This window comes from Aythya ferina, assembly GCF_964211825.1.
Source record: "Aythya ferina genome assembly, chromosome: 5".
Lineage (NCBI taxonomy): Eukaryota > Metazoa > Chordata > Aves > Anseriformes > Anatidae > Aythya > Aythya ferina.
This window is the reverse complement of record NC_140301.1, coordinates 21,495,313-21,521,222: the sequence shown is the minus strand read 5'-3', so window position 1 is coordinate 21,521,222 and position 25,910 is coordinate 21,495,313. Positions and strand designations below refer to the sequence as shown.

Below are 25,910 nucleotides of genomic sequence, written 5' to 3'. Positions count from 1 at the left end.
TCTTAAAAATTATTTTAACAATACTTCAGATGAGTATATAGATAAAACACATGCTCGTTATTGCAAAGCAGTCTAAGGCATCCTTCTATTTAATGGGATTAGTAACATCAGCACAGATGAGTCAGTGCCCTTCTTACAGTGTATCTCCCAAACCATTTAACTACATTAATACTTCGAAATAAAAAAAGACAACAGTTACAGCCAGTACTGTATCCAGGATATCATTTATTTTTTTCAGAATTCAACCAAATGAGTGTAAGGTCCATTTGTATCCAGTTTTAACACCTGTCTGTTCCCATATGTGCCATACTTGACAAGAACACCTGCCTCCATGCATTTGGCATTGGCAGCCAGTTCCTTTTCACATAAAGTCACAAATTGAGAATAAAGTTCCAGCCCTTTTTCTTTTTCTATGTTTGCATGGTACTGCATCTTTCTTCCCTTCAGTTTACCACCCAGGGTAGCCTGTGGTATGATGAGCACGTTGCCTGGTAAGTCAAGGAGAGATACGTACTCTCCACTTTCATTTTCACTTAATTTAACATTCAACAGCGTGTTGACTGCAAATAAAAATAAAACAAAAATTAGTGGAACTAAAGTAAATTAACCTGGACCTAATATACCAATAAAACAAGATTTAAGATTCGTCAAGATACCAAAAGATAGGACAAATGATTGAAGTAAAAGAAGCTAAGAGAACAGAAACATGAACAATCGAAAAATACTATTAACCAGCTAAGATGTCAGAGTATTGTGAAGAATACAAAGGACATTTATATGAATATAATACATCTAAAGAGTTATTTCAGGGGGACAGTGGCTGACTGTCTGAAATCATATAGTTTTTTATAGTTGGAGCTCCCCAAAGGAGCCCGGGATCCAATCAGTGACCCTAAATTAGTTGTGTGGTAGTCAGGAAACATTTACAAAACTCTATACATGGTAGGAGATAAGACCATCTTCGGTGCACTCTGGAGGTGTTTCTGTCCTGACTTTCTTTTCATTCTGGATGGAGTCGTTTGCAGCAGGATCCAACACCTAACTGATACTGCTGAAGCCCCAGGCTCAGCATTTTGGTCTCATGTGGACTGAGCGCTCTTCAGCCTTCCACTTGGAGACCTGCAGCTGTCAGCTTGTCTTTTGAGAGAGGAGGCAGGCAGGAAGGTCAAAGATGCAATTTAATCCATAAACTGCAATGTGCAAACTTGTAGACAGACTTGTTGCATTTACTAGCATCATATTTTCCAGTGTTTCTACAACAAATCAAATAAATCCGCCTAAGTGTCCTCCAACTCTAAAACCTGTGAGGTTTAGTCATCTCATGAAAGTCTAAATGACAACAAAAAACTCACTTAAACAGTTTCAAAACATACTAAGAAAAAATATGCCATAAGCAGACACTTAAGGAGGATGGTGGGAGATGAATCTCCTAATAGGAAACAGAACTTTTCTTTTTCTGGCCTCTTTCAGCTGCCACACAGCTGAAAAGGTGATTATTCTCAAGTATCACCCACAAGAAACTCTCACAAGCAAAAAATCAATTTTCATATCATGCTGCTTTAAATACAGTCAAAGGTTTCAACTTAGTTTAGCATCACAGAAAGACTATGCCCTTGAACACCAAGAGCTGCTCTCAGCATTTTCAATAGCACCTGTGCTTGCACACTGCCAGATCTTTCTGCTGGTCCCAGCATGTGGCTTGAAATAGACTATTGTTACATGACCTTTTGTGAAACTACCACTATCAGCAAGCCACAAAAAGGGACATTTTTATGTGGAACATGCATCATCACTGGATTCTCCAGGTGATCCAGTGCTACTGATGGAAGAAAAGAGGGTGAAGAAATGAAATAAAAGTAAAAAAAAAAAAATTGAAAACAAAAAAACAAGTCAAAACTACATTGAATGAAGGCAGACAAAAATCACGACCATTTGACCTTATTCACAGCATCATCTCCACTTGAATGTAAACGTTAAAGTGCATGCAGAGAAGACAGAAAGAATACAGATATTGCTGTTATCACTTGTGAACCAGAAGACTGCACTTGAAAGACTAACAGGGTATGTAGTATCTCTGAAATGAGATGGGAAGGACAGTTTAGTTATCCACCCAACTCCCTCTGCTGGCCATACTTTTAAATATCCTGCACATACCCTGAGATAAAAATTAAAATACCTCTTAAATCAAGCCGTGAATTACTTGAAAACATTCTTCTCTAAGTTCAGTTCTGTCCTGGACTGAAGCTGTTGCCTGATACATGTAATATGTAAAACAGTAGGTGTTGCACTTTCTGTTATCATTCTGTATGAATTAATTTTCTAACAGGTTGATCATGAGTAGGCAGACGGAAAAAGAGATACAGGCAACTGTCAAATGAAATATGACCAAACAAGCTGTTCTTTCAGCCAGCTGATTGATTTGGAGTGATGCTATTTGATGGCTTTTTGACTTCTAGTCTAAACAGTTGCTGCCTTCTCTGCCTCCATCACTTAATTCTTTTTCAAGCAATAGAAGAATTTATAAAGGTTGTATCATACCAATTTTTGGAACAAGATCTTGATCAGCACCTTTGAAGAAGCATATGTAGATAACAAGCCCTCTCTGGATCTATGAAAGATTACAGAAAAATATATCAGTGTCTCTCATTGCCCACCACACAGGCTTATCATTAAATCCAGTACAAAAAATTACAAGACCACATAACAAAGTTCCCAAAAGCAGTCTTAGTTACTTCCTGCAGCTTCAGACATCAAGTTTACAGGCTTATGGAAGCTTATGAAGTGCATGCTGATTATCTGCACAACACTGCTACACACAATTAAGCCAATTCATTAGCTCCATGTGAAGCCAAGTTTAGTTAGAATCTAGCATATACAGTATTACTGTACACAAGGTCACAAATTAGAGTATTTAAATACAGAACAGGAAATAATTTAAGCTTTTTATCTATTAAGCATACAGATAAAATATTTTTGCGTATGAATTCTATTTCCAAATATGAAATATGATAAATACCATGGGATTTGTCATTGAACTCTATTATATTTTGATGTTAAAACTAATCCAGTACAGGATAATTCTGACAAAACACAAAGTCTTTTAATTAGATTTAAATATGATTACTGATTTAAATATGATGACCAACAATTATGAAGCTGTTCAGAACATTATAAAGTTACCAAAAATATAATTTATCAGTTTGGGTGAAATCTTTTTGATGAAATGGGACCTTTCCCCTAATTTGTACAAAGGATATGCCACATCTTTAGAATTCAAAGAGATCAGTTTTAGGAACTAGCTATTTGAGGAAGGAATTAGGTCTGTACTGAGGAGAAAATGTAAGACAATTCCTTGGTAGCTTTTTTACTCCCTGGTTTAATTCACAAAGAATACATGTGCCAACCTGTGCTTTATTAAAATAAATGACAGGCTCTGCAGCCAACTGCAATGCTGTGTCATGACCAAGTATATGTGAAAGGTTTAAGCTCTTAGGGAAAAAACAAACAAACAAACAAGCAAACAAACAAAAAACCAGAAGGCATACAATATCCACATCCACACAATATCAAAAAAAAAAAAAAAACAAAAAAAACCACCCACCCAACCCTCTCTCCACTGCTTTGTCAAGAATAAGTATTCTTACCTTCCTATTAGAAGGAAAATAAATGTCAGGTTATAGTAACTAAGAAATACTACCTAAGAGATACTAACTAGATTGGGGCATGAAGAATTCATTACTGTCAACGTTATCAAAGCAAAAAATATAAGAAATATGAGGAGTTTCTTAAAAATGAAAAAGAAAATAAAAAGAAAAATCAACACTTTCTCTTCCTTTTTATTTACTCTCTTTTCTTTGAAAGATAAAGGTTTTTGGTAAGTAAAACTATACACATGAGGTTTATCCTTTTGTTCGTGTGGAGATTGAACAAAATGCTCAAGGCAATGACTGATGAGAGCTATGCCTTCTTAACTATTTTTCTAGTTGCTAACTTCTGGAAAAAGAGAATATTCTTTGTAGCTGAAATGTCACACACAGAGATTCTCTCGAAAGCTATAAATGGCTCCTTTCAAAACTCATTTCGACTACTGCAGAATATTATACAGCTTTCCATTCCCAAATGATTGCCATATTTCATAAACACTGTAAGAAATTTGATGGCCTGAACCTCAAATGGCATTTCAAACTCTCTCTTCAAATTAAGGAGAGAAATACAGGCTGCCAAAGGTTAGATAGTCTTATATGTTTAGCTAAATATTAGTTCCAGAAACAGACTACCATCAAGATATTAATAAAGAATAATAATGCACACATACCTACTAATAAAAAATTCTTTATGAAGTAGGTAAAATACATTTACATTGCATATATCTTACCACTGAATTAGAAATAAGTGACTAAGCTACACTGCACACCTCACAGATTATTCTATTTCTGAGATTTGTGATAGTTTCTGTTCAGTTTCACATATGGAAGTAACAATATTCTGCAAGAAGCTCATTTAAAAAGACAAAAAGGTAAATAAAGTGACATTTAGAAGTCCTACGGCCAGATAGCTAGAAACATTAATTACTTTTCATCCTCTCTCATGATTTGCTGCCTGATTTTGAATATACTTTTTATCACAAATTGAGACACATTGGTTTCAGTGTCTCACAGCAATTAGACAGGAGATTGTATTTCTATTGCATGTTTATGATTTCTAGAACACTTTGCAACCATGTTACAGTTGAAATTTATGGTTTAAACTGTGATTGTAAACTGTGGTTGAACATTATTTTCAACACGTTCAACTGCATTTCAACTTCCTGTTATATATATATATATATATAAAATTATTTAATTTTACTTGACTGAGTAGATGTAAAACTGCATGCGATTTCAAGAGCTAACCTAACATTAATGCATGTCAGTCCTCAGATCTTACACCAATGGTTCAGATGTCCTAAGACATCTAAGACATGTTGCCAGTTAAGGAACAGGTACAGGTAAAGCTTTTGAACCAATACAAAACCATTGCCAATGCTGAAGGTAACAATGCTGTTCCCTAATGAAGCCTAGCTGACAGCTCTTCAAAGCTATATTTAACTCCGTTAAAGTCAAGCAAAACACAAATTACAAGGTTACAAATACAACATGCTGATAAGCAAACAACCACTACAAAGAACTTACATAGTGACAGGCAGGCAGTTGGGCAGGGAAATTGTGCTGTGTGGATTTGCTGTTATCAGTAAAATGCCTACTTAAATAAACCAGCCAAGCAAGTGACTCTGCAGCACAGGCATTTACAATACAACTGTCCCAAGTAATCATCAGACCAGGCAACCTGCCTCAGGAAGGGCTGAAGTACCCAGCCCCTACAGCCATCCATCCAGCCTCAGCAACTTCCAAACGTCCTTTTTAGCTCTTTGGAAGGATCAACAAGTAACTAAGGCCTCCCCCTGGCCCTCCTGTTTTTTGCAACATTCACCTGTTTTTTGCAAGATTTCATTAGCAAAACATAAATATATTCTGCAAAATGTCATCTCAACGTGCTTTTCAGCAAAATGTAATGCAATTGATAATGAAAACAGAGGTGCTTTGCAATCCACAGAAAGCCAGTTTGCAAAACTAACTTACGTGAATTATTCTTTGACATTTCTGTTTCAAGTTGAGTTGCTATCTGTTGAGAAGCTTTATTCACATTTCATCCATTCTGCTGCATCAAAGAGAGATTGCATAATCTACCACGGGCTGCAGAACAACCTGCACCTGGTATTTTGCACCGTTTGGTATCTTAACCGGAAGACAAACCAGGGAAATAAGATAAGGGCGGGATGGTTTCATTGCAGTAAGTGTAGGTACTTACACTCTTTAGCTGAATATTCATTTTACATTTCTTTTCTCCCACAGTTGTGGAATGCTCCAAATCTCATCTCATTCTTCTCCTGTGTTTAGAAGGGAAGTTCATTTTCTTTCCTCCAAAGTATTTTTCTGTATACATAAACATTTAACTGATCCTATCTCACCAACATTTCTCCATAAACAAGGCATCCTGTCTCTGGTAATCATCAGCAGGTCAGAAAAATACAATCATGAAAATATAATGAAGAGCAATACAGATATAATGTACACACCTAGCCTTCTTCCAGGTAAAGAACATTCACTCTAAAGTTCCTAAATTACCTGCAGGGGTCTTTTAAAGCTCAGAAGCTATTCAAAGCCACCTACCTAATGTGCTATTTATAGTACATGAGAAGTTTCTCAAGGTCAGGACCTACTTTTAGGTTGTTACAGGTCACTAAGCATACACTGGTTTACATAAATTATAGTTTACAAGGTGCGTATTTCTTTATTTTGGCACTTGTGCACATATATGGAGAGTAGCATTATCCTACAAGAAAGTGTGAGAAACAATTCCCTTTAATGACCTCTAAAGAAGTCATACTGAAGGAACCATGAAGTTTCCATAGCTCTTGTTACATCAGATTTCTCTTTAAAAGCTGGGAAAGATTCATAAGTACCAATGACAAATATTATTAAATTTCATGTCTAAAAAATACCTGCAGCTCACGCTGGCCAAATCTCATGCACATTCCTTCACTGTGGTTACTTTTTTCAACTCTGTTACTTTCCCAATGATTTTGGTTAAGACATTTAAAACTTCAAGTAGGAGATATAAACAGCATAAATCTGTTTAAATTATGCTGCTAAATTACTGCCTCATAACAGTTTTATTCATGATATATAAAAAAACAACAAAACATATGCCTCTATTTGGACAGCTGGAAAGACAACAAGCACAATGACTTTTCTGCTTTTACCTACAAGATCTACAATTATTTCCAAGATTAGCAAACAAGAAATAGGGTATTTCTAAAGTTAATTTACGCTGTGCTGAGCAATCTTCACTATATTCCTTAAACTGAGAGGCTAATAAGGCCTTCAACCAAACACGGCATCTGTGAGATGACACATATTTTCTTCAAGCAAAAGTTCTGGCTTTCCAGACCGGACTGTACAAAGTAGGTCAAAGATCCATCATCCTTTTCTGAACCAGGAGAGAAACATTTCAAGAACTATGTGCAAGTCATACAGTGGAAAGCCCTAAGGACAGAAATTTTGTATTTCAACTCTCTTCAGGTTTGTTGAATGAACTCATACGCCCTTTAAACATACTACAATCTTTACCTTAAAAAAGATATATATGAATTGCTACATTTAGCCTCTTCTGTTGTAGTAGTCTTTAAGAAAGACAAAAGACCAAGCTAAAAAAACAGAAAGGCTAAATAATTGAGACCTATATAAATAATTTATTCTAGTGTAGGTAATGCATAAACAGCGACAACAGCAGGACACATGCCCAGTGCCAGCCTTCATGCTTTGGTAAATAGCCTGGCCACTCCGTATGCTGCCTAGCCCTAGGAGTCTAGAGGCCTACCTACCTTCCCCAACATATGACCATGGGAAGAAAAGGGGAAAAGTACAGTGTTTCCCGTGAGCTTCATTTTTGGTTACTGGTCTGGAAAAATTAAAATAAAAATCCAAACAACTGCTACTGCAGTCACATTGCTCTACCTGGCCTTTCTTCTTTAAGTGCACAGTATCACACAATTAATGAGGTACAAACTCAGAGGCAGTTTTAGATCTTTTGTTGCAAAAGCTATTTTGCTATCAAAATTATATTGATGCACTATTTATTTCATAAAACTACTCATATTATGAATTTAAAAACCACTTTTTGCCTGAAATAAACAAAAATATAGACATCTCTCTGAAAAGAGATACACACCCACAAAATCTTCCGTTATCCTATTGTTAAAATTAAGCCTTTTTCTTTTTTTTTTTTTTTTTTGCCTGATTTTTCTTGGCCTGGGTGGTGAAGGGAGAAGAGAGAGGTTTGAGGAACGACCACTGCTGCAGAGAAGACAGTGGAACTGAAAAGCCACCAGGCACCTTGCTGTAGGAGGAGGTCATGGGCCAGAAACAGTCAGCTCCATAGCAGACCCACTGCAGGACACACCTGAGCCCACCTCTGTGAGAATGTATTTAAGAAAGGGCAGAAAATGCAAGCGAGGGAACACAAACAACACAGGAGTAGGAGGTGCTCCGTGATGGAGCAGTATGAGAAACTGTCTCGCCATGCTGTCAGCCCATGCTGTCTCGCCCCTTGTGAAGGGACTGAGCATAACCTGTGCTGACAACACGTGGGTAGGAGAAGACCCAGCAGCGGAGACTGGGTGAGGTGTGTGAAGTCAAATTTAGCCTGCAAAACACAGAGGGATGTCCTCCTGTGTGTCTAGATGTTCATCTTTTTCTCCTTCCAATACCCAAACTACTAAGTAAGTACTTGATAATTACCAAATTACCAAGCTAAATCCGTTTTGCCTATGACAGCAACTAGTAAGCATTCCCCCCCCTATTCTAGAAAACCATAAAGGCTAAATGGTTGAATGGTTTCCTCCTAGAAAACCCGCTAGTTTTCACAGAATCACAGAATTGTCTAGATTGGCAGTTAGCAAACAGTTAGCTTCTGACACGCAGTTAGCTTCTGACGCGCCACGCCCTGTTCGCTAACGGCCGTGCCACACCCTTCCGATGAGCCAAACCCTGTTTGCTAACTGTCACACCACACCCTTCTGATACGCCATGCTGTTTGCTAACTGCTGCGCCACACCCTGTTTGTTGTCTGCCACACCACGCCCTTCTGACGTGCCACACCCTGTTTGCTAACTCCCACGCCACACCCTTTTGACAGGCCATGCCCTGTTTTCTAACTGCTGTGCCATGCCCTTCTGATGGGCCACACCCTGTTTGCTAACTGACACACCACACCCTTCTGATGTGCCACACCATTTGCTAACGGCCGCGCCACACACAGTTTGCTAATGGCCACGCCACGCCCTTCTGACAGGCCACACCCTGTTTGCTATCTGCCATGCCACACCCTTCTGATGCACCACACCCTGTTTTCTGCCATGCCACGCCCTTCTGTCCTGCCATGCTGTTTGCTATCTGCCGCGCCACACCCTGTTTGCTGTCTGCCACACCATGCCTTCTGCCGTGCCACGCCCTGTTTGCTATCTGCCATGCCACACCCTTCTGACATGCCACGCCCTGTTTTCTGACGCGCAACACCCTTCTGATGTGCCACACCCTGTTTGCTAACTGCCGCGCCACGCCCTGTTTGCTGTCTGCTGCACTACTCCCTTCTGATGGGCCCTGCCCTGTTTGCTAACTGCTGTGCCACACCCTTCTGACATGCCACGCCCTGTTTGCTATCTGCCATGCCACGCCCTTCTGATGCGCCACACCCTGTTTGCTAACTGCCGCGCCACACACTTCTGATGCGCCATGCCATTCTGATGTGCCACGCCCTGTTTGCTAACGGCAGCGCCACGCCCTTCTGACGCGTGACACCCTGTTTGCTAACTGCGGTGCCACACCCTTCTGCTGGGCCACGCCCTGTTTTCTAACTGCCGCACCACAGCCTTCTGACACGCCACGCCCTGTTTGCTATCTGCCATGCCACAGAATCACAGAATTTCTAGGTTGGAAGAGACCTCAAGATCATCGAGTCCAACCTCTGACCTAACACAAACAGTCCCCACTAAACCATATCCCTAAGCTCTACATCTAAACGTCTTTTGAAGACTTCCAGGGATGGTGACTCCACCACTTCCCTGGGCAGCCTGTTCCAGTGCCTCACAACCCTTTCAGTGAAGAAGTTCTTCCTAACATCTAGCCTAAAACTCCCCTGGCTCAACTTAAGCCCATTCCCCCTCGTCCTGTCACCAGGCACGTGGGAGAACAGGCCAACCCCCACCTCGCTACAGCCTCCCTTGAGGTACCTAAAAAGAGCGATAAGGTCACCCCTGAGCCTCCTCTTCTCCAGGCTGAACAAGCCCAGCTCCCTCAGCCGCTCCTCGTAGGACTTGTTCTCCAGACCCCTCACCAGCTTCGTCGCCCTTCTCTGCACCCGCTCGAGCACCTCGATGTCCTTCTTGTAGCGAGGGGCCCAAAACTGAACACAGCACTCGAGGTGCGGCCTCACCAGAGCCGAGTACAGGGGGACGATCACCTCCCTAGCCCTGCTGGTCACGCTGTTCCTAATACAAGCCAGGATGCCGTTGGCCTTCTTGGCCACCTGAGCACACTGCTGGCTCATATTCAGCCGACTATCAACCATCACTCCCAGGTCCTTCTCTGCCTGGCAGCTTTCCAACCATTCCTCTCCCAGCCTGTAGCTCTGCTTGGGGTTATTGCGCCCCAGGTGCAGGACCCGGCACTTGGCCTTGTTAAACTTCATGCAGTTGACCTCAGCCCATCGGTCCAGCCTATCCAGATCCTCCTGCAGAGCTTTCCTACCCTCAAGCAGATCGACACACGCACCTAACTTCTGACGCGCCACGCCCTGTTTTCTAACTGCCATGCAACGCCCTTCTGACAGGTCACGCCCTGTTTGCTAATGGCCACGCCACGCCCTTCTGATGTGCCACACCCTTTGCTAACAGCCTTACCTCTCCGTTTGCTACCTGCCGCACTACGCCCTTCTGACGCACCACGCCCTTCTGACTTGCCATGCCATTTGCTAACTGCCGCACCACACCCTGTTTGCGGCACCACGGCTTTCAGACTGGCCACGCCCCGTTTGCTAACGGCCGCGCCACGCCCTGTTCGCTAACTGCCGCGCCACTCCCTTCTGACGCGCCACGCCCTGTTTGCCCGTCCTGGTCTCCCCGCTCCTGGTGTCTCGCACTCCCTAGGGGCAGTTCATGACCGGCCGGGGAGGGGGCGCTGCTGGCTCCGCCTACGCCTCCTTCTCACCTCGTTCCCCTCCCTCGCGAGGGCTGCCGGGTCCTGGCGGCTCCCTCGAGTGGTCTCGGTGCCGGAAGAATTAGGCCTGCCTGTCCGATGCCCCGCTCCGCTGCAGAACGCGTCTGCCCCGGAGCCGCTCGCCTCGCTGCCTTCCTCCCTCCTTGGGCCAGGGAGCTCCCGTAGGGGTGCCGTAGGGCCACGTGTCGCCCAGGGCTCGCTTACACCCCAGAACCTCTCTGAGGGATGAATTTCCGCAGAAACAGCCCACAGGTTTTGAAGACGAAGACAGAAAGCCAACCTCGTGAGGCTGCAGGGCAGTTACCACGGGGATTGCACATCTGACTGACCGCGGCTGGCGAGGAGAAGCGGCACCGAGAGCTGCCCTGCGCCTGGAGCGCCCCCTCCACAGCCGGCCTCACCCTCTCGCCCTGCCGGCCGGCGGCCGGGGGAAGAAGGGCCGAGCCCTGAGCCCTGCGAGCCCATTACCTCCACCCACTCGGCCTCGGAGCCGTTCTCGGGTGGCCGCACCTGCAGCCGAGCGGACAGGCACTGCTGCAGCACGGCTCGGGCCAGCACCGGCCGCGCCGCCGCCATCTCGGGCCCGGCGTCCCCCGGCGAAAGGCGGCCGGCGGCGGAGCGCCGCGGGAGGGCGGGGGCGGCCCGGGGGCCGGGCGAGGAGCCGGGGCTGGGCGGCGGCGGGCCCCGGCAGCGGCGGCTCCGTTCCTTTTCCGGGTGAGCGACGCCTGGGCCCTGCCGCAGGCCGAAGGCGGCTGCCGCCCGCCGCCCCGCGGGCTCCTCGGGCTGCTCGTTCGCGTACACGCGAGGAAGCAGCGTGGGCATTGCTAAAAATTGCGGAGAGGGTCAGTGAGAGCTCTGCCCTTTGCAAAAGGGAAAGTGAGGCTTGTGGGTTGTCAGCGCTCTCTAAAGAGGGGACAGGTAGCGAGGATGCAAGGGTACAGCTTCAGAACCAAGTATTGCGGCTCGTGCCTAACAGTGCCCTACAGCTCGCAGGAAGCTGCGTGTTGTTTTGTTTTGTTTGAGTGGATGAGAAATAAAATCTGCTTATCTTGTGGGGGAACGTGGCGTGGCATGCTTGGGGTAAGACTAGCATGCTGTGTAGTTTCCGCATGAGAACGAAAGACCATGGATGACTGGTCTAAATACTGCTTGTCACTCCTTCAAAAACAAGTAGTGTTTATTTGAGTTGATTGAGGTCCCACGCTGGAGCTCTGTTTTTCAGCAATGCTGTTTCAGAGCAGAGGAAACAAAAAAAAACACAGTAGTACAAAAGGGGGCTGTGTAGGTAGGGTCCAGAATTAGGACCCAAAGAAAAATGCATAATTCTGAAATGAGCATCCACAACAAATTAGAAAAGCTAAGGTATTGCAACTGCTTTTTCTACTATTCTTCAGATTTCTGGCTACATATTGTGACATTCACTGAACAGCTGCTAAATCAGAAGTTCTGCCTTCCTCCCCTACGTGAATCCTGACACACACAGGTTTCGAATAACCCCAGCTCCAGCAAAGTCAGGACAGACTGATGCAGGATGCAGTTCCTCGGAATTCATTTTAAGACTGAAGATTTTATTTTCAAAATATGGTTATTTATTTATTTATTTTAAGGTAAAACCTAGTAACATCAGTAAGAAACTGAATTTTATTACCTGGCCTCAATCATCCAGTAAATTATTGCAGTTAACTTGCACAGCAAGGGGCAATGTGCACTCATTAAATAGCCATTGTTACACATAGGGGTATATTCAACTAATGTTATTTTAAAATAATGTTCTCTTTTGCATTAGGGTTCTTTGAGGTTGCTTGTTCTAAAGCAAACCTTTATGAAAGAAGAGGAAATCTCGCTAGGTGGTTAGTGGATAAACTAGCTCATTTTTGCTAGCTGTAGGGTATTGTTAAGTATGAGCTATTTTTATTTAAACTCAGCTAATTTTATTTAAAATGCCTTCTGTTCATTTACTCTAAAGCTGTTTCCCCAGACTCATTAAGGAGAACTTAATGAGGTAGAAAACCATTTAAAATGATTTTTTTCATATATATTTGTGATATAAATTGATTGCTATGGAAAATAGATATTATTACAGTCTATGAGCAAATTATATAAGAAGAATATAAAGGGATATTAAGATACAAGGATATTAATTGTTCTTTGCTGTGATACCATTATTTATGCCAGGCTTTGATGCAGAACATTTATTCATATGTAAGTTTTGAAAAATATGCTTGTGAACCAGTGCATAGAAAAATAGTATGCCATCATTGTTTGTGTAATTCTTTATCTAATAATCACAGAATTGTCTAGGTTGGAAGACCTCAAGATCATCAAGTCCAACCTCTGACCTAACACTAAGAAGTCCTCCACTAAACCATATTGCTAAGTTCAACATCTAAACATCTTTTAAAGACCTCCAGGGATGGTGGCTCCACCACTTCCCTGGGCAGCCCATTCCAATGCCTCACAACCCTCTCAGTAAAAAAGTTCTTCCTAAAGGCTTCCCTCCTCCTGTTTCTTACCCATGCTGCATGCATTAGTGTAGATGCACTTCAGTTGGGCCATTGCCTTCTCTTCCAGCCTTGCCATTGTTCCCTCTAGCACAGCTCTAACAAGCCTTGTTTCAGCCCCATCCCCCTTCTCACCTAGTTTAAATCCCTCCCAATGAGCCCCGCCAGCTCCTGGCCCAGGATCTGTTTTCCCCTTAGAGATAGGGACCCGTCTGAGGCCATCAGGCCGGGTGACAAGTACAGCACCCCATGGTCAGAAAAAAAAAAAAACAAAAAAAAAAAACAAAATTTCTGTGTTGGCACCAGCCTCTGAGCCACGTGTTTATCAGGTGGGCTTTCTGTGTCCTCTCTGTACCCCTCCCTGCCATCGTAGGGATGGACAAAAACACCACCTGTGCTCCCACTCCATCCACTAACTGTCCCAGTCCCCTAAAGTCCTGTTTGATGGTCTTCAGGCTTCTCTCTCCAATGTCATCACTGCCAGCCTGGACTATTAAAAGAGGATAATAGTCAGAGGGGTGAACCAGGTTGGGAAGTTTTCTGGCAATGTCCCTGACCCTGGCCCCAGGGAGGGGGCAGACTTCCCTAGGGGTAGGGTCAGGCTGACAAATAGGTCCCTCTGTTCCCCTGAGAAGGGAGTCGCCCACAACAATCACCCTTCTTTGTGTCTTGGTGGAGGCAGTCCAGAGGCGTGGAGTCGACTTCCTCACCCTAGGCATCCTCCTGGGTAGACTTTCTACCTCTTCCTCAGCTACCCGCCTCTCAAGCTCCAGGGCCTCAAACCTGTTGTGCAAGAGCACCTGGGAAGGTGGGGCCGGTAGGGGGGGGGGATCGCCTGTGATGTCGAGCAGGGACCTGTTTCCATTCCTCCTCAACTCCTAGGTCCCCTCCCTCTGACCGACGGCGACATGGCAGGGGGTCCACCCCCATCTGGGGTATCTCACCCCGGCACCTGTCCTTCAGGCCACACAGGGAGTCGCTCCACAAGTCTGTCTCCCGCTCACACTGATATCCCTCAACCTCTCGACCTCCTCCTTGAGTTCTGCCACGAGGCAGACCAGGTCATCCACCTGCTCGCACCTCATGCACACAGTCTCTCTGCCCCCCGCAGGTGGTAGCAACAGGCTCAGGCACTCCCTGCAGCCGGAGACCTGAACTACCGCAGTTTTGAGTCAGGGTGTGAACAGACTTCCTGGAGGGAGCGCTGTGCCTGGTGTACAGCATTGCAGCTGAGCTAGCGGTAGTCCGCCGTTAGAGGAGGTGTTCGTATGGGCGGGGGGGGAGCGCTCTGCCCTTCCTGCTCGCCCTGCCTGCGCGAACTGCCACGCGAACTGCCGCGCCACTCCCTTCTGACGCGCCACGCCCTGTTTGCCCGTCCTGGTCTCCCCGCTCCTGGTGTCTCGCGCTCCCTAGGGGCAGTTCATGACCGGCCGGGGAGGGGGCGCTGCTGGCTCCGCCTACGCCTCGTTCTCGCCTCGTTCCCCTCCCTCGCGAGGGCTGCCGGGTCCTGGCGGCTCCCGCGAGCGAGCTCGGTGCTGGACAAATTAACCCTGCCTGTCCGATGCCCCGCTCCGCTGCAGAACGCGTCTGCCCCAGAGCCGATCGCTTCAGCAAGTGGTGAAAAACAAATTAATTTTGTTGTAACACGTCTTGCGTTTCTTGAATCGTGTTGGGCCATAGTTAGGTGGAAGATCTCGTTTGTAAACCAGAGTGGGGTAAAAATATATTGGCTAAATTTTGAAGTTTGGATTACATTCGGATTATTATTATTATTATTATTATTATTATTATTTTTTACAGAAACAAACATTTGGACATCTAGAGAATATATCAGTTATTATATCAAAGACATTTTCATGCATTTTTTTTAAATTGATAGCAGTCCCAATGTATTCATTGTATACTGTGTACTTTCTGTACCTGCAGCAGAGAAGTATGTATTTTGAGACTGGCTGTATCCAGAAGACATTTCTTATTTTCACATCAGTTCTGTTCAAGAGGGGCAGATGGCAGTACGAACCATTTATCACAAACTTCAGTGGACATGCATTTTTCCTTATCCTTAGTGTTAATGGTCATGCATATTTCATGTGCATTTAATGGAATGTCTTATTTTGTGAAGAGAGGGGGTGGTGCTGCGAGCTCTGCCTTTGCTGGTACTCAGGTTTCTCCTGTTTATCAGAGGATGAAATGCTTGAGGTCTTTCAGGACCAAAATGATCTCAAATTGTCTTGTATTCTTCCCTAGGGATGATTTTTTTTGTTAGTAATAACTTTGGTGTTATATGCCACTTGGCAGTGGCAGTAGCTGACTGGAACTTTGAAGAGACGAGATGCGTCTTAGAAGTTGTTCCTCTCTCTATGGTGTTTGAAACCCTAATCAAAGGTTTTTCAAGCAGCTATCACATCAACAGAGTGCCCCTAGGTAGTGTCATCTGTCTTGAAGAGAAACTATATAAAGCTGCAGCCTGGCACTTAGATAGCAAAGATACAAAATAGGTTATATCTTGGTAGAATTGTCTCTTGTGGGACAGACATAGCTGAAAGGGCACAGAGTGTCAAGGGAAGAATTATATTTAAATGTTCCATTTTATCCATTGTCCAGTGTGGAACTCTCTCTTCGCACGTGTACAGAGAGGAAGGGAAAAAAAAAAAAGAAAAAAAAAAAGAAGAGAAGTAACAGGGCATGCATAAGGAAAGAAAGAGTACTTACTTAAATCACTTAGAAACATTTAGTAAGGAATCACAGGTGGATGCTTCTACTGCTGTGAATGTTGAGACAGAACTGATGGATTCTGCTGTGACAGGTAGTAGAGGTTGCTGTTAGAAGACTCTTTCATCATCACAGATGACCAGGAAAGTGAAATTTGCAGCAGTTAAATGGCAAATCTTCATCACATGAGATACAGAATATAATATAAAACAATTTGTAAAGTGAGATTATTGTTTAAAGTATATTTTTGCTTGCTTACCATGATTACCTAAAGGAAGTAGGAATGCTATTAATCATGGTTTCTTTCTCTACATGTGCCATGCATATTCATTTGCCTGTGATATTTAACTATTGTACTTTTACTTGTTTGGGTGTCTACTGCACCAAACATTTGTCTCTGCATGACTGACAGACATTAATTTTAAAAGGACTTCTGTTGATTCCACTGAAGCAGGATACAGAGCAGTGGGAGTAGCCTACTTACGGTATGTACAATGCGGTCTAATTTTAACACCTTCTACTGGTTAAAAGTAGTACAGTATTTCTTATTTTTTTCACAGAACTAAGCTGATCTAATAAGATACCTGTCCTGAACCTGTGTTGTACAGAGCCAACCCTGGGTTTTAACAAAGCCCTCTCAATTCTGGAATTCAAAGAGATATTGTATGGAGCTACCCAACTGGCTCTGGAAGGAGTCGCTCAAAGGTGAGCAGTTTTCTGCTCTGGTTTAGGAATGGTAGAGACTGATTCCTGCGGGCATATTCATGTGTCTTTGCACTTGCTCTCCCACTCCCTGAACTTGGTATCCGGGTTCTGCTTAGCATGAGTGCATGGAAACAACTTGGATGTAGGACAGTAATTGAATCAATGAGCCCTTCCACAGTGGCAGAGACACCTCCAGCAGTGCTGAAGAAATAAGCATCTACCCAGCCATGAAAAGCTAGCTCTGCAATCACAAGGCCCAGACCAACTGGGAGGAGTAGAAGTGCTGAAAAAGAGTCTGCAACTGTGCAGGCCATTAGTTATCAATGAGCAAGCTCAGTATTTCCACTCAGGCCATCTGGGATTGGTATAGCTCAGCTTCAGTTTCTTGTGCCCCGTATGGAAATCCTTGCCATGTAGGTCCTGCAATTTTTATGTCCTACATTCAGGACTGGTTCAGTGCAGACCCCAGGTGACTCCAAGTGTTTGTACTGTGCTCCACAGCCCCTTTGTTATTGGTCCACATTATCACAGAATCAGAGAATTTCTAGGTTGGAAGAGACCTCAAGATCATCGAGTCCAACCTCTGACCTAACACTAACAAGTCCTCCACTAAACCATATCACTGAGCTCTACATCTAAATGTCTTTTAAAGACCTCCGGGGATGATGACTCCACCACTTCCCTTGGCAGCCTGTTCCAATGCCTCACAACCCTTTCGGTAATCTTCCTAACATCCAACCTAAAACTCCCCTGGTGCAACTTTAGCCCATTCTCTCTCGTCCTGTCACCAGGCACATGGGAGAACAGACCAACCCCCATCTCGCTACAGCCTCCTTTAAGGAACCTGTAGAGAGCAATAAGGTCGCCCCTGAGTCTCCTTTTCTCCAGGCTGAAATTATGCTGGATACCATCCTGGATACCATCCTCTAGCTGTGCCATTTGAAGGAATTAAAATCTGTTCCCTTACAAGATGCTGCTATGTTACTTCTCTTCATCTCATAAATACTTTTGCAATAGCAATTACTACTAGAGAGGTGCATTTGAATACCATAATACCAAAAATAATACAATTTCTTTCATTTTCAGTGAGAGTTTGGTGGTAGTTTGAGGACATTCCTATGGACAAAAATATATGAACATCTTTTAGGAGCTGGAACTTGAATTTTGCATATTGTCAATGGATGCCATATATAAAATTACCAGAGTATTGGCATAAAACCTTATGTTATTATTAAAAAAAATGGGTGAATTGAGACATGGCTCTTTTTACTCCTTTGACTAACACTGTGAAAGGTGATTTATTATTCTCTATATACCTGAAGGACTCCTTGCCTCCAGTTACTATTGAGTGTGCTGGCATAATCAGGCTGTATGTCTTTTTTTTTTTTTTTTTTTGCATTCATATGTATGACATTCAAATAATACTCTTACCACAGCTTCAGGCCAAAAGCTTTTTCTCCTTGAGCCACAGCTCCTATCATTTTTTCTCCTCAGGCATACTGATCCTTAGCTAGTCAGGAAAGCATGCACACAAATGATAGGTCATTAGGAAATTCTCTGAATAACAAACCTCTGAAGTCATCCCAAGTGGTATTTGCCATGCATTATGATAAAAACTGGGAAGTCTGAGGAGGCACTAATTATATGCTTGGTCTGTCATTTATCAGTCGCTGAAGCTGTTGTTTCCAGAACACAACAACCTCTTTTTCAGCATCATTCAACAAGATTGCCAAAGCTCAGTAAGCCAAGCAAGGCTGACAAATTTCGGCATTTAATTCTCTTCAGTGGAAAATCATTGCATTACAAAACAGGTATCTCTTTTTGCCATAACATGGCATTACATGGAGATACAGTAATGTTGGTCTACAGACTTGTATTAAAATTGTATTTTGGAAACTCATTCCATTAAAAGAGAACAAAAGGCAGGTGTAGTAACTGTACAACTTTCATCTAAAATCAGCCTTTCATTTTTAATGATTTGTCTCAGTTAATGCAATACTGTATATAATTCTTTCATGATTTTAACCAACATAAGTAGCAGGTGATGTTGTTTCCCCTCAGGTCTTGTGGAAAAATAAAAGGAGATAAATAATAGAAGACTGTAAATTCTAATGAATATTCATTGAGTCAAATAAGATAATAGACCATGTGTCAAGAAATAATGTGGCTTCCTGCTATGAATTCCAGTGTGGCTTAACATATTTCAAAGACCTTCCAGTGTCAAGAATTGTTTTTTAATATTTAATTTTCACACTTCCTTAAAGCATAGATTTTTCAATGCATGTTTCTGAACTCATTGGGGGTGAGATGATTTCTTTACTATTTGATACCTCAGAAGCACTGCAATGATGAAAAGGACATTTTTCATATAATCTTTGATTTTTTTAAGCTGCCAAAGGGTCCCACTTTCTTTCTTTTACAATGGATGCTAAATAGCTGCTACAGAGTGGAAGGAAAACACTTTATCTTCAATATTTGATGTTTTAATAGGAGGAAAAAAATGGTATTTGGTATAATTTTTTTCTAAAAGAGCTTTTAATTTCACAGATAATTTTTGGAACTGCTGGAGGCTTATATATATATGAATAACAGGGTAAAACAATTAGTCTGTAACTTGGGATATTTTAACATCAATTAAAGATATTTAATCTTTACCTGGATACTCTGTTGCCTGTAGGGCAAAAAATAATTGTTTCTTCATAGTGCCAATCTGAGTGAGATTCATGTCCAGATTAAAGCAACTTCATTTTGGTGCTCACAAATAAATTGTAGTGCAAATATGAGGTGTTTTAGCTCCTGTCACAGAAAAAGCATCTAATTCACTCTGAGGCTTAGAGGAGGACTCAGCTCACGTTCAGGTAAATCTCTAGGCTACATCTAGAAGTTCATCAATAGCGGGAAATATTCTCAGACACTGTGACTCATCTTTGCTTTTCCTGTCACACTTTTGGCCAGGGTTAACTCACTGCTGGAAAATTTCTGCTCCCAATTTAGCAATTAAGGTTGGCCAGAGCCCATCTTCAAGAGGCCGGTTGCATGATGCCATGCTGCTTTGGACAGTGGGATAATTTTTATAAGATGAACATGGGATTTCTGAGCTGGCTGGCATCGGTGGCAGAGAACAATCCCAGGCACATTTAATTTAGCACTGTAGATGTAGCTACGGTCATCAGTCAGCTGAAAAGTTCTCTAAATACCATCAACTACATAAATAGATGCTTATGCTTAGACAACTATTTCAATTGTCTTCATACCTGTCTTTACAAGTCTTAAACTGAATCTCTCCGTCAGTGATTTCAGTAGTTTGGTGAGAGTGGCAGTATGTCTGGGAGCTCAGAGCTGAAAGCATTTTTACCCCCATGTGGGGATGTGTAAGGGTGCAGAAGTAGAGGGCACAAGTTGCTGAGCCAGGACTGTATCAGCTTTTAAACTGTGTGTGGAATGGATCACTGGGCAATACCTCCCCATGCAATCTGCCTGTTCTATACAGCACTGCTGGTACCCGGGAGGCAATTTTGAGGCGCTGATATTTGACATGTTGAGAGGTAGTAGTAACTGAGGGTCAGAATGGAGCGTGAGGGATATTTGACGCTTTTTTTCCATGAAGTCAGAGCATCTTTGATACAGTTGTTTGGTACTTCTGACGCATTTTGTCTATTATGCTTTATCAGTCCTGTCTGTCCAAAATAAGTATGCAGCATGAATCAGAAGAGCCCTTTGGGGAAAGGATTATGTTTCCCAAGCCATTTGAAATGCACAGGTACCTGATTTTGTCTTGATTCTGACTGGCCTTTGGATACTGTCAGAGCACCAGCATGAAGTAATGGGAAAAATACCAAGGAGAGAGAAAGTGACTTATTATAAAAAAGTAATAAAAATCCATATTACATTCTGTTTACCTTGTAAAGCTTTATTTAACTTTTGTCATAAAAAACATGCTGTGCTTTTTGGCAACAATAGCAAAGTTTGAGTTACGCAGAGCAGACTGTCAAAAACTGTATTGCTCCCCTTCAAGTACAAGCATCTGAAGAGTGAAATACAATTGCTTGTCAGTACATGGCAACATTACAGGAGCTGAAAGGTAAATAAAACAAAATCTGGCTGAGGCCATAGATAAGGTCTAGGCTGACAGAACTTACTACTTTCACTTGGAGTTTGGGCTTTCTCAACAATAGCACTGCATGACATGGCTTTGCTTCATCTCCCTGATGCATTTTGTCCTTTGCTGCCTGTGTGGGGAAGAAGCTAATCTTCCCTTAGGGGGAGCAGAGCAAAAAGCCTTGAGTAGCAGTCCTGAAGGTCTGAGAAATCCAACGAGTTTTGTGTGGAACTGAGAAGTTACTGAATGGGCCAGAAGTTCAAGCACTGGAGCAATTGTATATGGATAGTTGGAGCTGTCCTGATGATGAAAATATCTCAAGCCATTTTGCTCTGAGTTGGTCTTGCAGGGTGGTAGCAAATGCAAAACTGCCTTGTTGCTACTGGTATAGGCATGTGTTCATTGGGTTATCACCTGAAACTAGTTTGGCTTCTTCCCTCACCACTATTAATTGGATGGTCCAGACATCATTGCTCTGAGCAGCTAAAAATAACATTCAGTTTCAAGAATAGATGGATTAATATTCATTTCTTTTTCTCTCATTCTCTCTAGAATATAGTGCCAAGCCCTCTTATATAAACTTTTTTATACCTGTACGTTTGCGTATGTGTGTTATTAGCCATTACAGAACCTTTAAAAGTTTGTTGGTTAGTTTTATAATAGGATTTTAATTCCCTTGATAATCACAGCAGCCTTTATCTTCACTATTCTACTCCTGGTCTAAATTCATCTTCAGTATGGGAGATCAGAAGTAGGTATACAGGATTTCACATGGAATTTCACCATGTCTAGTTCAACTGAATCAACAGCATCCTGTCTGTAGGAGAAACAATATTTCTTCAATGTTCTTCAATACAAGAGCAAAGAGGAAAGATGTTCTGTTCCGAAAGGTCAGATTGCATAATGTAATTCAAAAGATAGTATTAGAGGATATTGCCTGATACATTTTGAAAGCAATGCAGATAAATGAAGTCTAAGTACTGTAATGGACAGAATGTTAAATGTGTGAAAGGGACAGTGATAGCATCTGTAATAACAGACATTTTAGTGGTCTGCATGCTCTAGCATTGGATCCATATATAGGTATTACGGGACATTAAAAAGTAAAATGTTTAGTTTAATATCTAGTAAAACTCCTGATAATTAGCACTAGAAAACTATCATGCAGAATAAATGTGAATATGTACCTAATTAAAGTGCCTAAGTAAGAAAAATACAATTATACAACTGACCTTGCTATCCTTTAAATGCCAGTTATCCATGGCTACGGGTATGACCATGACTCAGTAGGTGACAGAGCAAGACAGAGATCAGGCAGAACAGCTGAAGCCAACGAAACCTCCTTTCTCTAATGGCTTTCATAAGTTCTAAGTGTGAGCTAATATGCCAAGCACTGAATTCAATAATCACTTAGTGTCAAAACAATTTTGTATTTTCTATCAATAGTCCCTCTATTTCCTGTAATACTGTTCCATTTCCTCATTCCAAAGCTTGATTAAATCGGTATTTTAAAGGGTACAGTGCAGTCCTTTAGTGGCAGTAATTAGAAGAATATAAATTAAATTTATTTCTGTGAGAGTTGATTTTAGACCTTACTTTCAAGATCCATAGGCCAGGAGCTTTCATGATTGATTCACTAGAAAATTGCCTATGTCTGAGTCCATTACAACAAGAGACCTACTTTGTTGTAGGAAACTGAACCAAGTCCCTCTTCTTCGTGCCCTGGGAGCTGGGATGGAAAAGAAATCAAAAATATATTTTGTGAACTGAGAGGAACTTGCTTCTTGTAAATGTTAAACTTCAAAGGTGCTTTGGTTTAGGCTGTATTTTCCTTGGTCTAAGCTTGCTATACAGGAGAAAATAGGCAAGTTATGCCTATCTTAACTGTCTATGCAAGGAATGTCAGCTCTGTTCTGCCTAAAGAAACCTGCTGTTTGGCATTAGAAGATGTTAGCATAATTAAAAATCTGAGGAACTATCTATCTTTTATTTTTTTATTTATTTTTTCTTTTTTAATTTTAAATTATGGATAAATAATAGTAACACTTGAGCACAGAAGATTAGAGATCAGAAACTTTAGATTATTTTCAGGGACCTGCCTCTGGCTGAATGCAAAACCATGAAGAAGAATTGCTTTCCTTCGCGGTTGTGGATTAATGAGAGAAACAGGTATTCCAAGGATCAGCTGCTCTGCCTTCACAGTTGTGGAGTGCCTCATATTTTTACATGTAGTGCTTCAAAACCATGTAAAAAACATTCTTGGAGCACATTTATTTTCAGTTGAGATTGGCCTCTGTACACTGAAACAATCTGGAACAGGCTGCTACTGGCATAATTGTGTAACTGGTCTATATACACCCAAAGTACATTGGTACCCTTTTGAAACGTCTTGCACTGCTATGTACTGGGAATGATGAGATAAGTATTTAATGGTCACAGAGCAAAACTGAATCAAACCAATTCACTTTGGAACATGAGCCAGATTTTAAAAATAATTAGTAAATACAAAACCCACTAAAAATTGATGTAATTTCTCAATTAGCCTCATTGTTCAAATTGGATTAATTTGCTCTATAAAACTAATTTAAGCTCTGTGTTCTGATGTTAACAGAAATACTTCCTGTAAAACACAAGTTTATGATTGAGAAAATGAATGAAGAGCAGAATTAAAATGATTTCAGAAACTGAAATTGTGCCTGAATGCCATTAAGACTCAGTGAGAGCAGAGGTGTCAAGTGGTTTACTGAAACTTGAGGGTAGTGAACATTTTAACTCTTATTTGCGTATGATGCCTAATACAAAAGGACTCCTTCTATCACTTCAACTGCAATTTATTGGCACTACTGAAAAAAGGAAGGAAAGGAGGGAAGGAAGGCAAGGGAGGACAAAGAAAGAAAGGGTGGAAAGGGGAAGGGAAGGGAGGGGAAAGGGCAAAGTGTCAGCTTTCCTTCAATGTTTGTAAAACATGGCAAAGAATAGGAAAACCTTTTGAAGAAAAAGTCATCAAAGCCTTTGTTTTCCTCTTTAAGTATGGAAATATCATTCGAGATAGTTACATTCATGCAAGGAATATATACACCTAAGAAAAAATTATGTGCTTTTGTTACTGAAGGGTGTGTTCAACAAATCTCTTAATTTTCTGCACTGCTTGCTCAAGGCTGGAAAAATTGCTGTAACATCAGCCGTACTTCCACTGCAATGTAGCTGTTACTATAGTGCACAATATTAACCTGAAGAACTTGATGAATGACTTCAGAAAAATGTAGCCATAATTTAAATAAGGTTTTCATAGAATTTCACAGAATTTTTTTCTAGGTTGGAAGAGACCTCAAGGTCATCGAGTCCAACCTCCAACCTAACGCTAACAGCCCTCCACTAAACCATATCCCTAAGCTCTACATCTAAGCGTCTTTTGAAGACTTCCAGGGATGGTGACTCCACCACTTCCCTGGGCAGCCTGTTCCAATGCCTCACAACCCTTTCTGTAAAGAAGTTCTTCCTAACATCTAACCTAAAACTCCCCTGGCTCAACTTAAGCCCATTCCCCCTCGTCCTGTCACCAGGCACGTGGGAGAACAGACCAACCCCCACCTCTCTACAGCCTCCTTTAAGGTATCTGTAAAGAGCAATAAGGTCACCCCTGAGCCTCCTCTTCTCCAGAGCTTCATCTCCTCTTGACTGTGAAGGACTGCACTGATTACGATGTCCAAAAGTAATACACAAACTAAATTGGGCTCAATTGTGGCAGACTTTCTTCCTCATTTTGCAAAACAGGACTAAAGCAGAGAACTTAATTTCTTTTTCAGTTAAAAGTTTGGCAAAGCATTCACATACAATCAAACTAGTTTTGTGGTCTTATATTTACTAGAAATACTAATGCACATGATAAAGAAAAATAATAAATTCTTACTGTTTCTTCTATGATTTCATTGTGCTTGTCAGTATGTTGCAGTTTCAAGTATTACTATATATTATGAACAAAACATTGCTTCTTAAATAAGGTACTATTCCATATATTACCACGGGTAAATCTCACTTTTTTACACAGATATTTGAAATCAGAATCTGTTTAAATCCCTTGGGTGAAATTAACTTTGCAGGGAGTGAGTGTAACTGTCTCCATGTCAGTTGCAGGCCCTGATACCGAAGAAGATGGAAAAAGTGAAATTCTAATGAAAAAAATAGGGGAAATAGCATGAGAGACAAGGACTCTCCTCAAACATACCAAGCCAACACTGGATGAGGTCGTGTGGTTTGGTATCAAGTAAATTAGGAAAAAGTAAATTAGCAAAAAAGTTTCTTTAACTTGCATGAGGAGCAGAGCAAAGATCAAGGAAAGAACTCACATTGGTAGTTGTTTCATCTTTTTTTTTTTTTTTCTTTTTTTCTTTTAAAGCTTGCCTGTTGCCATCACCCCACAGGGGAATGATAGAGTCTGAGAATGACACGAGGGCAGCTGTAGCTTGAAATGGTTACTTACGCTTACTTAAGGAACAGAATATCAATTTGCATAAAAAAATAAATACTGTGTTTTTCATTTTGTTGAACTATTGAAAAATCCAATATAGAATTTTGGAAAAATACAGAGATTGTTTGTAGTTTCCATAAAGACTCATGTCTGGCAGTAAGATCTTTGTTAATTTTTGGTTGCATCTTCCTGGACTCATATTTTAGCACTGTATGTGAACTGTAATGGATGATGTCACACAAGCACCATTACTTTCAAGTGTTAAAATTTAAATAGAAAGCCCAAAGCAATTATGGTATTTTGGAGATGCCTTCTTTATTTCAGAGCAAATTTAATCTCTTTCTCATAGCCATTTCTTCATTACGTATTCAAGATAACATGCTGCCATATTAGCTCCTGTATTATTGCTAAAGCAGTGCTAAAAGAAAAGCAAGATATTGAAAACCGTTCTTTCTTAGGTGGCAGTTTGGAAAACTCTTTCAGCATACTTTTCTAAAAATCAATTTTATTTTGTGCTCGATCAGAGTTTTCAAAAGGAAAAAGAAAAAAAAGAAGTGAGGATTGCTGCAGTTGGTGTTAGTTATTCTCAGAACCAAAGAGTATACTATGGA

The 25,910-nt window shown here is 41.8% G+C and overlaps 2 protein-coding genes across 8 annotated transcripts in view; one reads left to right on the top strand and one right to left on the bottom strand.

Annotated features, from left to right (window-relative positions):
* Positions 1-205: 205 nt before the first annotated feature.
* DTD2 (D-aminoacyl-tRNA deacylase 2) lies at positions 206-13,507 on the bottom strand. 2 transcript variants are annotated; one of them, XM_084521226.1, is made up of 3 exons: positions 11,325-13,507; positions 2,539-2,608; positions 206-560 (listed from the first exon to the last, which is right to left on the bottom strand). In XM_084521226.1, the coding sequence occupies exons 1-3, from the start codon at positions 11,634-11,636 to the stop codon at positions 235-237; spliced, it is 708 nt and encodes a 235-aa protein (XP_084377352.1). In that variant the 5' UTR covers positions 11,637-13,507; the 3' UTR covers positions 206-234. The 2 variants fall into 2 exon arrangements, with proteins under 2 accessions (XP_084377352.1, XP_084377351.1); XM_084521225.1 differs by having other exon boundaries at positions 11,283-13,304.
* A 1,112-nt stretch (positions 13,508-14,619) lies between these two features.
* The window catches only part of NUBPL (NUBP iron-sulfur cluster assembly factor, mitochondrial), a 103,933-nt gene continuing 92,642 nt past the window's right edge, over positions 14,620-25,910 (top strand). For 2 of the 6 annotated variants that reach the window (XM_084521218.1, XM_084521224.1), the window contains exons 1-3: positions 14,620-14,932; positions 16,440-16,512; positions 16,588-16,732. The gene's annotated coding sequence lies outside the window, so the exon portion shown is untranslated. The remainder of the gene's footprint in view (positions 14,933-16,439; positions 16,513-16,587; positions 16,733-25,910) is intronic. The other 4 variants (XM_084521212.1, XM_084521220.1, XM_084521221.1 and 1 more) reach the window with 3 other exon arrangements.